Source organism: Lepidochelys kempii, chromosome 11, assembly GCF_965140265.1.
Source record: "Lepidochelys kempii isolate rLepKem1 chromosome 11, rLepKem1.hap2, whole genome shotgun sequence".
Lineage (NCBI taxonomy): Eukaryota > Metazoa > Chordata > Testudines > Cheloniidae > Lepidochelys > Lepidochelys kempii.
In genome coordinates this window covers 62495135-62509630 of record NC_133266.1, presented here as the reverse complement: position 1 = coordinate 62509630, position 14496 = coordinate 62495135, and the positions used below count along the sequence as shown (strand labels likewise).

The 14496-nt window shown below is 39.4% G+C and overlaps 1 protein-coding gene across 6 annotated transcripts in view; it reads right to left on the bottom strand.

The window, feature by feature from the left end:
* The window catches only part of ZDBF2 (zinc finger DBF-type containing 2), a 39538-nt gene that overhangs the window by 18730 nt on the left and 6312 nt on the right, over positions 1–14496 (bottom strand). For 3 of the 6 annotated variants that reach the window (XM_073306545.1, XM_073306546.1, XM_073306547.1), the window contains exons 2-6: positions 13876–13996; positions 12147–12198; positions 11529–11580; positions 5963–6068; positions 3924–4051 (exon numbers count right to left, since the gene is read on the bottom strand). In XM_073306545.1, the coding sequence (XP_073162646.1) occupies positions 3924–4051; positions 5963–6068; positions 11529–11580; positions 12147–12198 (338 nt within the window). In that variant the 5' untranslated portion in view covers positions 13876–13996. Of the gene's footprint in view, positions 1–3923; positions 4052–5962; positions 6069–11528; positions 11581–12146; positions 12199–13175; positions 13831–13875; positions 13997–14496 lie in introns of those variants that run through there. The other 3 variants (XM_073306548.1, XM_073306549.1, XM_073306550.1) reach the window with 3 other exon arrangements.

Sequence of the window (14496 nt, the reverse complement as noted above, 5' to 3'; positions counted from 1 at the left end):
AAACACTTTCACTATCTTCTTATAAATAATATATATCAGTTGCCAGGGTGAAATACTATTTTAGTCTTCACTCATTAGGGTGACCTACTCACTGATTCTGGGTTGTTACACATGAATGATGTGCTTATACTAACACATAAAAGATGTTTGTTTCACCCCAGGAGTTGATTATTATGGAACCACTGGTAGTGGATTCATAGTTAAGGCTCAGTCAGTATACTGGCTGAGGTTGGCCATTAAATTGCAAAATTAAAATTTACAGGTCTTATCTTTAGAGCCCTGTGCATATACAAAATTTGTGTCCGCTTCTGATCCGCAAACATGGTCTGCGGCTATAAAGCAGATATAAATCAGCTGCTCAAAGGGAACATGACACATCTAGTTAATGTGTTATGCGGGGTGTGTGTGTGTGCGTGCGCGCATGTATGTCTCTATATTATACACATACACAAATGCTTGTAAGACATCTAAATGTGTCATGTTCCTCTCTAGGGGAACAGACACTACACATTATATATAAAATGTGCACTGTGAGTTAGTGTGTGTATGTGCATACACGTCTGTATATTATTCACATATATATTACATTAAAAAAATTACAAGGAAGGAAAGAAAAGAGAGTAAACCAATATGGCTAAATAACAAGGTTCAAGAGGGTATTTGAGTCAAAAAGAAATCCTTCAAAATTTGTAAATCTAACCCTAATGAAGCCAACGAACAGGAACAGTAGGCAATATACGAGAAAGAAATGAAAAGAGACAAAAAGGATTTTGAAGAGCAAATAGCTGAAGATGTAAAAATAAACAAGAGAGTCTAAGTATATCAGAAGCTAGAAGCCTGCAGAAGAATAGGTGGCATGAAAGGCCAAGCCCGAGGAGGGAGGAAGTTGGTTTAAGTTTATGCTTTTAGTTTGGGATTTTGTTGGAGGATTCCAGAGGAGGGTGAATACAGTGATGCTGTGGGGAGAAGGTCTGCTAAAAGGTTATGATAGGAAGAAGCCCAGGGAAATAGCAGGCATAGATATGAATAGACAGATCTTGCCTGCTCACTACAGGATCCCTGGTCTTGAACCCAGAAATGGGTGGGCTTGGGTTTCCTTACTAGCCACCAGGGGAAGGTGGTGTGAAGGTCCCCCTAATAATAAGGGGATAAAGGACAGTCAAAACCCTGAGTCTAGACAGCACAAGGCCTACAGGGCTCAGAGTCAAAGCCGAAGACCTTTTGTAAGAGCATGGGACTGTTTATTTGTGGGACACTTATCTCAGAAGGGGTGGATTTGAACGTGACCTGGCTGGAGGGCTGAATTACAAGGAAAGAGACAACCATCAACAGGGGGTGCCAGATGGGGAACAAGTCTGCTATGCTACATGCAGCTGCAGGGAGAACGCCAAATGTTGAGTACACTCTTTCACAATTCACAAGACTGAGGACTGAAAGGAGCTTCAAAGAGACTTAAACGAAGTGAATGGGCACCACCACAACAAATGAAGTTCTTGAATTTATCAAAATTGGTCATGCAAATTGGAGGGGAAAAAATTAAACTACTCATACAACATATAAGATTCTCAATGAACTGTATCAGCTCAGAAAAGGGACCGCAGCATCACCGTAGACAGCTCAATTAAGACCTCGGCTCAACACACAGCTGTAGTCAAACAAAGCTAAGATGTTAGGATGCATATGAAATGGGATGGGGTACAATACAGAAAATATTATTAATGCTGTTATATAAGTCAATGATACTGCCTCATCTGGATCACTGATACTGGTGACACCATCACAAAAAGGATGTTGCAGAATTCAATAGGATTCAAAGGATGACTGAGGACATGAAAACCTCATATGAAGAGAGACTGAAAATAGCTCAAGAACAAGGGGATAGAAAATGAAAATAAAGGGCAGGAAATTAAAAATGATAAAACAATACATATTTATGACAGTGGAATTCACTGCCATGAAAACACTTAGGCCAAGATCATAGAAAAATCCAAAAGAGGACTGGATATTTGTATGAATATTGAGAATTCCCAGAATTATTATAATTAATGACAAAATTTCAGGGCTTAAGTAAAGAGATGGTTTGTATAGCTATCATCCTTGGAAACTCATCCTAGGATCTGAAAGTTATGTTGGGGTCTTCCTTCTCACACATCATCATCAGCAGTACAAGTTCTACAAGCCAAGTCACGCCCCAGACATATCCATGCAACCACATTATTTTCACACTGTGCTTTCAATGTTGCCTAGACACGTTCAGTGTGTTTACTGGGTTTCCAAGAGTGTAACTGACTGGAACTTTGCAAACAATTTGGTTGATTTTAAAGAATGTATTCACCTCACTCTCTGATCTGAAAGTTAAGAATCTGCCATTTTTACATAGTCCCTTTGAAGAGCACAACTGTACTTAAAGCAATGTACTTATTTCTTTTTCTTCTTTGGGTCACTGCACCCACACCATCTATATTTGGGGCTGTGTTTTTCCACAGCCACTCAACTAATTTTTCCATTATTTTTCCCATCCCACTCTGTTTCTGCAACTTAATGGGATCTGCTTCTTTCTACCAAGTACATTTTGTTCCCCAAATGTATTAATCTTGCATTTTCATCAGCTCATCAAAACATGTCCATTCGGGTGTTGCCTCAAAGTTCTTTGCATATTTTCTTCATGAGAAAACGAGAAGCATTTTCAAACTCAAACAAGAAATAGTTACTTTTTATTTATGCTGATGTGTGCAGTCACAATTAATTTGACAAGGACATGCCTGAAAGATTGTTCTGCCATATCCTCTTCTAATATCAACTTGACCAATTCCTGACAAGACAGACTGACTCCCTACCAGCTCAGTTCTAGCACTTCATCTGAATGTATTATTTGGGGACATACAACTTTCTCTACAAAAGAAAGTTGTCTTGAGGAAGAGCAGAGAGATTGACATTAAGGTGCTGGCTCTCTGGACTGTAGAAAGGTGGGTGTTAAGGTACAATATTATTGATGTTCTTATACTGTGCCCAACACTTTGGTATCTGAGTGCCTACTGAAGACTAAATCAGGCGTGAAGCCTGCTTGGTTTCCTTTCAGCTGGGCAGTCTGATAATCTTACACAAAATACCTTACAGTTAAGGTTGTTCTAGCAATTTACATACACACAGAAAAGAACAGTACTATACAAAACCTAAGCATTGAGAAATACTGAAGAAGCCAGTTAGGATTGTTTACGTAAATATCCCATTACCCTTACAGTTCATACATTCAGGTAACAACAACACTGGCATATAAAAATTCAGTTTACATAATCCACAAATTATCTTAATCATAATCAAAAAGGCATACGTCTGAACTCTTTCAACAAATGCATCAATAATTTACTGTCAGTCTAGTATGTATACAGTTGATGTACACGAGGTAAGGGTTTGTAAGTGTGTGGTCTGTTAGTTTAATATGGGGATTGTTTTCATTTAATGTCACATGCCCAGATGCTACTATGATTATTAAAATAATTAAATAAAGTGATAAAACGGAAAGATCTGAAATAAGTGCAAAGGGAATACCTAAAACACTAGCCACGTCTATTCCTTCTTTGTAAATAGCCTTTTCTTTTAAAGTTGCTTCAGTGTGGAAGTTCCTACCTTAAAATGGGCAAAATGTAGTTGAAGTTTTGTATTTCTACAGCTATCCCTCCCTCAGGGGGAGGGATAGCCCAGTTGTTTGAGCATTGGCCTGCTAAACCCAGGGTTGTGAATTCAATCCTTGAGGGGGCCATTTAGGGATCTGGGGCAAAAATTGGGGATTGGTCCTGCTTTGAGCAGGGGGTTGGACTAGATGACCTCCTGAGGTCCCTTCCAACCCTGATATTCTATGATTCTATGCTGAACCACATATGCATTATACCAACACACAGATAAAAACAAACTGTATAGTATACCTGTTGTCATGGTATCTGTGGGGATGATGTTGCAGAACATCTTGCAGGAAACGCTCCATCAGGGTGGTGGTACCTGTGCGATTCCTGCAGTACATGGTGAAATGTCTGTGCTGGGAACTGAAAACATGCTGAAAAGACAGAAACCACATCACTAGCTTGGTATCCTAACCGACTAAGGGATCTATCCAGGAAGGTAGCTTTCATCTTCTAAGTTTCAAATTCTCCATGTTGCAATGAAAATTGTTGAAAAACAATTTTTCCTCCTCTTCTAGACTTTAAGGACCTGATTCAGGAAGGTACTTCAGCACGTGCCTAACTTTAAAACCAATGGGTAGTCATTAGGACTACTCATGCACTCAAAATTGGGCATGTGTGTTAAGCATCTTGAAGAACTGAAGCATAATTAACAGCTTCCAAAAATGTGCATATATCTTACAGCATCTGTTGTGCTTGGTACACAGTCTCTACAAATGATGATGGGAAAAATAACTTCTTAACTTCAGATGTTCAGGAAATATAAACCCATAACGCAACGGGAACACACCTTTAAATTATCTGTAACCCAATACAGAGGTAGATGAAGACCAAACAGATTCCTGCTATTTGATTATCATTGGCCCACAAGACAACAAACACTTTCAGACCATGGTAGAGTTAAAGAACAGGGAAAAAAATATCAAATACTCATGTCCTTAGGATACGCAATGCAGTTTATATATTGAACATATTCATACTGCTAGCTCATATTACATAGCGATTCTAGGAATGAAGACATTCCCCTTGAAAAAGCTTAGTAGGTACAAAACAAAGCAGCCTGTAAGCTTAGCATCACCCCTCTGCTTCACTCTTTGCACTCGGCTCCCCATTAAACACAGAGCTTAGTTCAAGGTCTCTGTCCTTGTCTGGAACGAGTTACCTGACAGAGACCGTTCACTCTACAACTGTGACAGCTACGTTCCACATAATGAAACTGTCTACCAACAGTGCATGACTGTATCACAGGAGCTGGACCAAGACTATGGAACCCAAGGTCACAAAAGAATTGCCACAGGTTTCACCGCTTTCAGAAGTAAATTCACAACTCATTTCTTTCACTTAGCTTTTCTTCAGTCAGTTTCTCTCTCTCACACATACATTATATATTTTAAAATCCCACAAACTAATCAAATAACTTCTCCTACAGCCTAAAAAGGAAGAAAAAAAAATAAAGAAACGGACATTTCTATTTTTAAAAATCTGGGAGGTGCTCAGATACTAAAGTAATTGGAGCCTAATAAGCACATAATATGATAGTTTTTTCTATCATGGGTGGTTACATCATAGGAATCTATCAAAATGGTTATGTTCCATTCAGTACTGACTTTAAAAAAAGATGCTCAATATTAGAGATTGACACATTTGAACAAGCTGGTCAGGCAACACTACCGAGAGCCTGTTATTTCAACCATCTCTTAATACAGGTCGTGATGATGTGAGAATTAGAGAGATGAAAAACAGATGCAGTGGGGGCAAAAGATCTATCTGGCTTTAAGATTAAACTCAATAAGTTTATGGAGGAGATGGTATGATGGGATAAAATGATTTTGGTAATTAATTGATCTTTAAATATTCATGGTAAATAGGCCTAATGGCCTGTGATGGGATGTCAGATGGGGTGGGAACTGAGTTACCCAGGAAAGAATTTTTTGTAGTATCTGGCTGGTGAATCTTGCCCATATGCTCAGGGTTTAGCTGATCGCCACATTTGGGGTCGGGAAGGAATTTTCCTCCAAGGCAGATTGGAAGAGGCCCTGGAGGTTTTTCGCCTTCCTCTGTAGCATAGGGCACGGGTCACTTGTTGGAGGATTCTCTGCTCCTTGAAGTCTTTAAACCACGATTTGAGGACTTCAATAGCTCAGACATAGGTGAGAGGTTTTTCGCAGGAGTGGGTGGGTGAGATTCTGTGGCCTGCGTTGTGCAGAAGGTCGGACTAGATGATCATAATGGTCCCTTCTGACCTCAGTATCTATGAATTTCCTACTCTGCTGCAAATGTCTTACCTGTTCAAGATTGCTGTAGTGCACGTGGCAGCAGTTGCAATAGCCTTGTCTATTTTGCACACTGGATAACCCAGGTCCAGCCTGCTCTGGCTCTCGTATGCTTATACTGACGGAAGAAAAGTTTACTGATATTACTAGTAGTTTTCAGTGAGAAAAATCAGACTTATAAAATGTATTATATTTCAGGTGTTTAATAAAACATTAAGACTTATACTATCAAAAATGTATTTTTTCATATTCTAGCATAATCGTTTAGATGGATTTATGGTGCTGAGCTTAAAATCCACTCATGCTGCTGAAGTGTTAAAGTTTTTCCTGAATACCATATGCAAACCTAAAAAGAAAGCCAGCCACGTATAGCAAGAATTCACCATACACTCTCAAGCACTCATGATATTATGCATACAATTTAAAAAATAAAAGATTCTTCCCTCAGAATACTTCAGGGAAGTTTTGCAAAAAGAATGCAGGGGCTACAGAAATTACCAAGTTTCAGAGTAGCAGCCGTGTTAGTCTGTATCCACAAAAAGAAAAGGGAGTACTTGTGGCACCTTAGAGACTAACAAATTTATTTGAGCATAAGCTTTTGTGAGCTACAGCTCACTTCATCGGATGCATTCAGTGGGGAGATTTATATACATAGACAACATGAAACAATGGGTGTTACCATACACACTGTAACGAGAGTGATCACTTAAGATGAGCTATTACCAGCAGGAGAGCGGGGGACGGGACCTTTTGTAGTGATAATCAAGGTGGGCCATTTCTAGCAGTTGACAAGAACATCTGAGGAACCCGGGGGGGCGGGGGGGGGGAATAAACATGGGGAAATCGTTTTACTTTGACCCATACACTCCCAGTCTCTATTCAAGCCTAAGTTAATTGTATCCAGTTTGCAAAGTAATTCCAATTCAGCAGTCTCTCGTTGGAGTCTGTTTTTGAAGTTTTTTTGTTGAAGAATTGCAGCTTTTAGGTCTGTAATGTAGGTAGGAATAGCGGTCAGTCGGTTTCTTGTATAGGGTGGTGTCTGTGACCATTGCCTATTAGCACCAAACACCTACAAGGTCTGGACAAACTGTCAAACTGGACAGTCTCTACATAAAAGAATAAATGGACACAAATCAGACGTCAAGAATTATAACATTCAAAAACCAGTCGGAGAACACTTCAATCTCTCTGGTCACTCGATTACAGACCTAAAAGTTGCAATTCTTCAACAAAAAAATGTCAAAAACAGACTCCAACAAGAGACTGCTGAATTGGAATTAATTTGCAAATTGGATACAGTTAACTTAGGCTTGAACAGAGACTGGGAGTGGATGTCATTACACAAAGTAAATCTATTTCCCCATGTTTATTATCCCCCCCCCGCCACTGTTCCTCAGATGTTCTTGTCAAGTGCTGGAAATGGCCCACCTTGATGATCACTAAAAAGGTTCCCCCCACCCCCACCCCGGCTCTCCTGCTGGTAATAGCTCACCTTACCTGATCACTCTCCTTACAGTGTGTATGGTAACACCCATTGTTTCATGTTCTCTATGTATATAAATCTCCCCACTGTATTTTCCACTGAATGCATCCGACGAAGTGAGCTGTAGCTCATGAAAGCTTATGCTCAAATAAATTGGTTAGTCTCTAAGGTGCCACAAGTACTCCTTTTCTTTTTAGAAATTACCAAAGCACTCTTTCTGCCTTGAAGAACTTATATAACCGTACAGATTACGCAGGGACCCACATGTGTTTACAACAAGTTTATAGTCATAACCCCACTATTTATAGACGGTATTGGCCAGAGATAATTACAAAAATTAAAGAAATAAAGATAATGAGAGATTAAATCGTCACCCAAAAATAACTATGAAATGTAACTTGAAATGTAAGTGCTGAATGCTCTCAGGTCACAAAAGATGTTTTTAATAAAGACATTTTTAATGAAGCAGATTAAATGAACTCCTGAATATTTTCCATCGTATAAATGTCAAGAAAGTTGATATGATTTAGATTTATATGTCAAAATGACTGCCATGCTGTGGGAAGTGAAAACCATACTTCTCCTGAAGAGTAGGAACACTATTGAGGAGAAAAAAATCAAACGAATGCACAGGATGTAGCTGTGTGGGAGCATGAAAAAATGAAGAAACTATTTAAAATTAATACTGTGTTGAATACCCATATTGCCACTGCAATTTGTGAATATTTGCAGTTCACTTTTAATCTGCAAAAGTGCCATCAAGCACCTTCTAAAGACTTAAGAAAGAGGTCAAGAGAGAGGACAAGGAAGAGAAGGGGAGAAAATGTGGAAAGAAGGGAAGAATGAAAAGGAGGAATGAAGAAGAGGAAAGGACAGTGTCCATCAGACAAAATCTCGATTTATATGTGGTCCACACTATAAAAAAGTTTGAGAAGCCTTGGCTTAGGGAGTTAAATAATAGCAGAGAGAGAAATCAAGAGATAACAGAAGTGGGGAAAGATACATTTTCAGAAGAGATTGAAATGAGATGGAGAACTGATGAAGAAAAACAATATCAGAACACTGGTGCAGCCAGCAGCTGCAGAGGAGGGGTTCTGACAGTGGCAAGAATGTGCAGCAAGACATGGAGGCAGCCAGTTCAGAGGGGAATAAAAAGACATGGTCCCATAAGATAGGCTGCAGTGAGCCCTTGAAGGATTTTAATTAAAAGGAAGACAATTTTGATCTGAACTGTACAATGAATGGGAAGCCAATGGAGTTGTTTAAGGAGTGTAAGAAAATAACGTAAGAATGGCCATACTAGGTCAGACCAACGGCCCACCTAGCCTAGTATGCTGTCTTCAGACAGTGGCCAGTGCTGAAGAAAACAAATAGTATAGGGCAATTTTGAGTGATCTATCCCCCTGTAATCTAGTCCCAACTTCTGGCAGATGAAGTTCTTATGGAACCCTGGGGCATAGGGTTGCACCCCTGACCATCTTGGCTAATAGGTTCATGGAGGTTAGGTCCATCAATGGCTATCTAATTCTTTTTTGAATCCAGTTACACTTTTGGCCTTCACAACAACCCCTGCCAACAAGTTCCACAAGTTGACAGAGTTGTGTGAGGAAGTATTTTCTTTTGTTTTAAACCTGCTACATGTTAACTTCATTGGGTGACCCATAGTTCTTGTGTTATATGAAGGGGTAAATAACACTTTACTATTCAGTTTCTCCATACTATTCATGATTTTATAGACCAGTATCATATCTCCACTTAGCTGTCTCTTTTCTAAGATGAAAAATCTCATTCTTTTTAATCTCCCTTAATATGGAAGCTGTTCCATGCTCCTAACAATTTTTGTTGCCCTTCTCTACACCTTGTCCAATTCTAATATATCTTTTCTAAGACTGAGTGACCCGAACTGCATGCAGTATTCAAGGTGTGGGTGTACCATAAATTTATAAAGTGACATCATATTTTCTGACTTATTATCTATCACTTTCCTAATGGCTCCTAACATTCTGTTAACTTTTTTCACTGCTTCTGTAAATTGAGCAGATGTTTACAGAAAATTATCCATTATGACTCCAAGATCTCTTTCTTAAGTGGTAACAGGTAATTTAGAAAACATCATTTTATAATGTATAATTGGGATTATGCTTTCCAATATGCATTACTTTCACTTATCAACATTGAATTTTATCTGCCCTTTTGTTACACAGTCACCAGTTTTGTGTGATCCCTTTGTAACTCTTAGTTAAGTCCAAAGCTGACTTCAATCTTGAGTAATTCTGTATCATCTGCAAATTTTCCCACCTCACTTTTCACCTCTTTTTCCAGATAATTTATGAATATGTTGAACAGCACAAGTCCCAGTACAGATCCTTGGGGGACACTGCTATTACCTCTCTCCATTGTGAAGACTGACCATTTATTTCTACCCTTTGTCTCCTATCTTTTAACCTGTTACTGATCCATCAGAGGATGCTCCCTCTTATCCCACGGCTGCTTAGTTTGCTTAAGAGCTTTTGGTGACGGACTTCTCAAAGGCTTTCTGAAAGTCCAAGTACACTATACCCACATGCTTGCTGACAACATAAAAGAATTCTAATAGATTGTAAAGGCATGCTTTCCCTTTACAACAGCCATGTTGACTCTTCACCAACGCATCATATTTATCTATGTATCCAATAATTCTGTTCTTTACTACAGTTTCAACCAATTTGCCTGGTACTTTACTAGTACACAGAGTTTCTCCTTTAATAAACTCATCCATTAGGGATTTCTCTGCCTGAATCGCATGCTCCTCTGCACATGTCAGCTTCCCTCCAGTCTTGAGTTTAATAAAACCTCTACAACCTTTTAAAATTTACACTCCAGCAACCTGGTTCCATTTTGGTTTAGGTGGAGCCCATCCTGCCTGCACAGGCTCCTCCTTTACCAAAAGGTTCCCCAGTTCCTAATAAACCTAAAACCTGCCTCCATACATCATCATCTCATCCACACATTGAGACCCTAAAGTCCTGTCTGTCTTTCTGGCCCTGTGCGTGGAACTGGAAGCATTTCAGAGCATGCTATCAAAGAGGTCCTGGACTTTACCCTCTTACCTAGCAGCTTAAATTTGGCCTACAAGAGCTCTCTCCAACCTTTCCCTATGTCACTAGTACCTACATTTACCATGACCACATACTAGAGAAAAGCAGCTGGGATTTGGGGAGGCCACAGAGAAGGAAACAATAATTCAAGCAAAAGAAAATGAAAGCCTGGATAAGAATTTTTTAAGCACTGAAATCGAGGTAATGATATGCACAGGTAGCCCTGCAGAAGAAGGTGACAGAGAGATCTACAGACCTGAGAGATACGGGAACAGAAAGCACAGAGTCAGCAATGACACAACAATTTTGAACAGAGGAGACAGATGGGAGGTCTGAGCTGAAAATGGAGACAGAAGAGATGCAGCTGGACTTCAGAATTAAACTGAAAAGGAGAATAGAGAGAAGGAGAGGGACTGAGAGCAGAAAAAGATTGCAAAAGTTAGGGATGAGGGGGGAAAAAAGAGCAAGGGAGACAAAAGTAGCAGCAAAAGAGATAGATTTTTTTAACTTCAGAAATGAAACAATTCCATCCCAGCAATATCAAAATTTCTATATAAAATTCTTATTAGGAAGTACTTTAAAAAAAATCAAAAATCTTTTTAATGTAGCCACAGATAAATGTCATCAGAAACCCTGGCCAGTCTACATGATTATTTTTTAATAAAAAGAGAGGATAACAGGAATTGAAGTCACATTTAAACCTTCTGCTAATCTTGAAACACGACTTTGGGCTACTTGGCTGCTGGGTTTTTTTCAGGTTCTCTGGAATTCTGAAGCCAAAAATGAAATTTGCTGACCTTCAATCTCACTGCTGATATTAATGAGGGCTCAAAGGGCACAACTGCAATGTACATGTTTAATGATACCTATACATAGGATAAAGAGACCATTAACCCTACAGTTGAAAATATTGCATCATCAGTTGTACAGGGTCAAATTTAATGTCAAAAGCTAGATTCTCCCTAGTTCATTTACTGTAAGCAATAAAGTCTGATGCTAATTATATAATCTAACTCACCTGCTATTGCTCTCCTGTTGTAGGGATCCTTCAATACCTCGTCTTTCTATACCTATTTAAAAAGAAAAAGAAAAAAGCAAAGATAGAAAACCAGGCAGAAGAAATCAAAACTGCTCATTGTTACCATTGCACTAAGTTGTCAGCGTCAAAAATAATGTGTTTTATAGGACAACAAAAGTAGAATTGATTAAATTTAGGAAAACTTGCATTTATACAGAATCAGTCACCCCCAAAGAGCTGCATAAACTATAAGCCTTATCTTTTTACAGTTGACATCATTGGGAATTTTTCTATTGACTTAATCGGGACTAAGGTTAGGCCCTGTATGCTGAAATCACTTCACCTGTCATCATAATGCAGTCACCTCTGGAGTAAAACGCAGCAGGTGTTGAACAGTTCACTATAAAACAATTCCTTGCACCTAAAAAGAATTTAAAAGGTCTTTCTTCTATCCTTGACATCTAGGATTCTATGAATTTAGAACAGAATTAGAATAGAATTGACAAACTACTAACCCAACTGAAACAACAAGGGGAACTGACATTTTTACAGTTAAAATAGATGCTTTTTTTGTGTTTTGAAGGTCAATATTTTTGTTTTAATAATTATTTTGCTTACCTTGTGCTGAAAAAGCAGAGGCTTCATCAGTTGGCTTGCTCCTGTCAAACATCTATAAACCAAATACAAAAACCATTGAAAACAAATATGAAAAGCATAGTCTTGGCTTTTACCCTATTCTCAATGTCAGCATGGCTGAGCCCCAAGAAAATGATATCACTGTGAAAACACAGTACTGTTTCAGATAAGGATTATAATTTAATCTCAACTGAATCTTCATGATCAAAACAAATTCCTGTTTCATTAGATTATTCTACAAATGCCACATACGATCCACTATCCAAGGGCCCAGTCATTGTATGAAGACTTCTTAATCAACCCAAACCTAGAGAGCTGCAGATGCAGGCTTTGCATGCAGCAGGCCAGTTTATTCAAAAGAAAATTATCTGCCAGGGAAGCAAAAAAAAACAAACCCAAAATCTAGTGCTTTGGTCATTGTGACAGTGCACACTCACCTCTTGTGAGCGCCTCCCCGTGGGTGAGCAAGAACCTACACACTCTTTTTTCGAGGTGCCCCCGGTTGGCTGTTGCCCTTGTCAGGCAGGTCTTCAGCTGGAGGACTAAGTCACACAGTCAAATCCATGAACAAACACTCCTTTTGGGGTAAAAGGTCCAATAGGGCCTGTCCCTGTGCCCTTGGTAATGTCTCCAGCCCTGTCTCTGGGCTCAGTTCTCAGCCCCTTCTGGGCTAGCTTTAAGCCCGTCCCTGCCCTGTTATAGAGTAGTGCCCTCAGGGCATCTTCCCTGGAGACTCTAAGTCCTGCCCTTTACTTGGGCTTTTAAATTAAACTTGTCCCCTTCTTGGGACTTTGGCCACTCTACAAGTGGAGGGAATCTGTGCCCACACACTACTCTGGATCCTGATCCAGGGTCCCTATAAATAGCAGCCACATGGTACTTCCTGTAATAGTTGCTGCTGTTATTCCCTGGGCCACTTCCCACGTAGCAGCTTCTACTTTACCATTTCCTCAGGGCTGAAGTTCTCTGCCTGTTCCCTGCTTGAGTAGGGTCTCTCTCAGGCCTCCTCACCTGGAGAGTTTCACAGCCTTCCAAGTCTGCCTCATCCTTTTGGTCCCAGCCAGCAACTGAGCTGCTCACACCTTGCAGCTCCTTTTAGATGAGCCTCCTCCATTCTGATTGGCTGCTTCCCTGCAGCCACTCTAGGCAGGCCTGGAGGACCCACCTTCACTGCTACTTTTTGGGACAGGGTGTGGTAGGACTGTGAGGTCTCCAGGACACCCTGTCACAGTCACAAAATGTGCAGCTTTAAATCATATACATCTATCTCCTTTTACAAAAGATTTCTATGGAGAGGAACATTTGCACTTTGGTTTTGTACATTAGATCAGGAAATGTCTCCTCCCATAATAGATAAACATTATCCTTATGTATCCAGAACTTAAACTACTTAGTAGGTCAATGCAATGTTCCTGCCAAATTCATTTAATGGCTTAATGGCTTCAGCTACACTTAAAACACAGACCAAAAACCTATATAGTAGAAGCCATGAATGAAATGGAACAAATATGATAATCATCCAGGCTTGAAAAGCTACCTTTATTGCTCAGCATTATCTCCTGATGGCCAATCCACAAACTGATCTACATGACACTGCAAAAATACCCAACTTCATGTTTTTGTGTCAGGGAATACAAAAGAGCTCCACAGTTTCCCACATTAGGCTTACAATGCTGCAATTGAAACTTAAAATAAACTTTCAGGTACTAACCTTGGTGTTGCCAACCTTTGGCCCCCACCAAAAGCTGATTCAAGGCTGTTGAACACTCAATCTCAGACAGGAGGCCATTTTCTGCACATGACACTCACCCACTCTCATCTCCACTGGCAATCTGGTAATAATGAAATTAAGGGTCTTTTTAGCTCGTTACTGATATGTTTGTTCTATATTCTAAAGAAGAAAAGGTTTCAGTCTACATAGAATAGATCTGCCAGCAACTTGGTCCACAAGATGGACAAAGCTCTTTTTAAACATTTTTGTTTAAGAAATTAATTTTGACAGAGCTTCCTTACTAAACGCTGACAGCTTTTTATATATTCCTTAGCATTCCCTGCGCTTTCCCGTATGATGATCTCACTCCTCTTCTCACAGTCCTTATTCAACGTATATTATTAGGATGTTAATGTTCATGCATTTACATGTCTATCAGTAAATGAAATGTAATTCCTAAACATAAAGCAAATTATGCCTTGAGATGATTGTTATGGATAAAGCCACCAACATGCTTTGAAGAATCACTTCTTCTGCTAATATTGTGTAAACCAGCTAAATTAGTAAATTAACTGACCCTCTCACTGCACTTCATATGTTCAAAGCACTTTATAAGTGTTA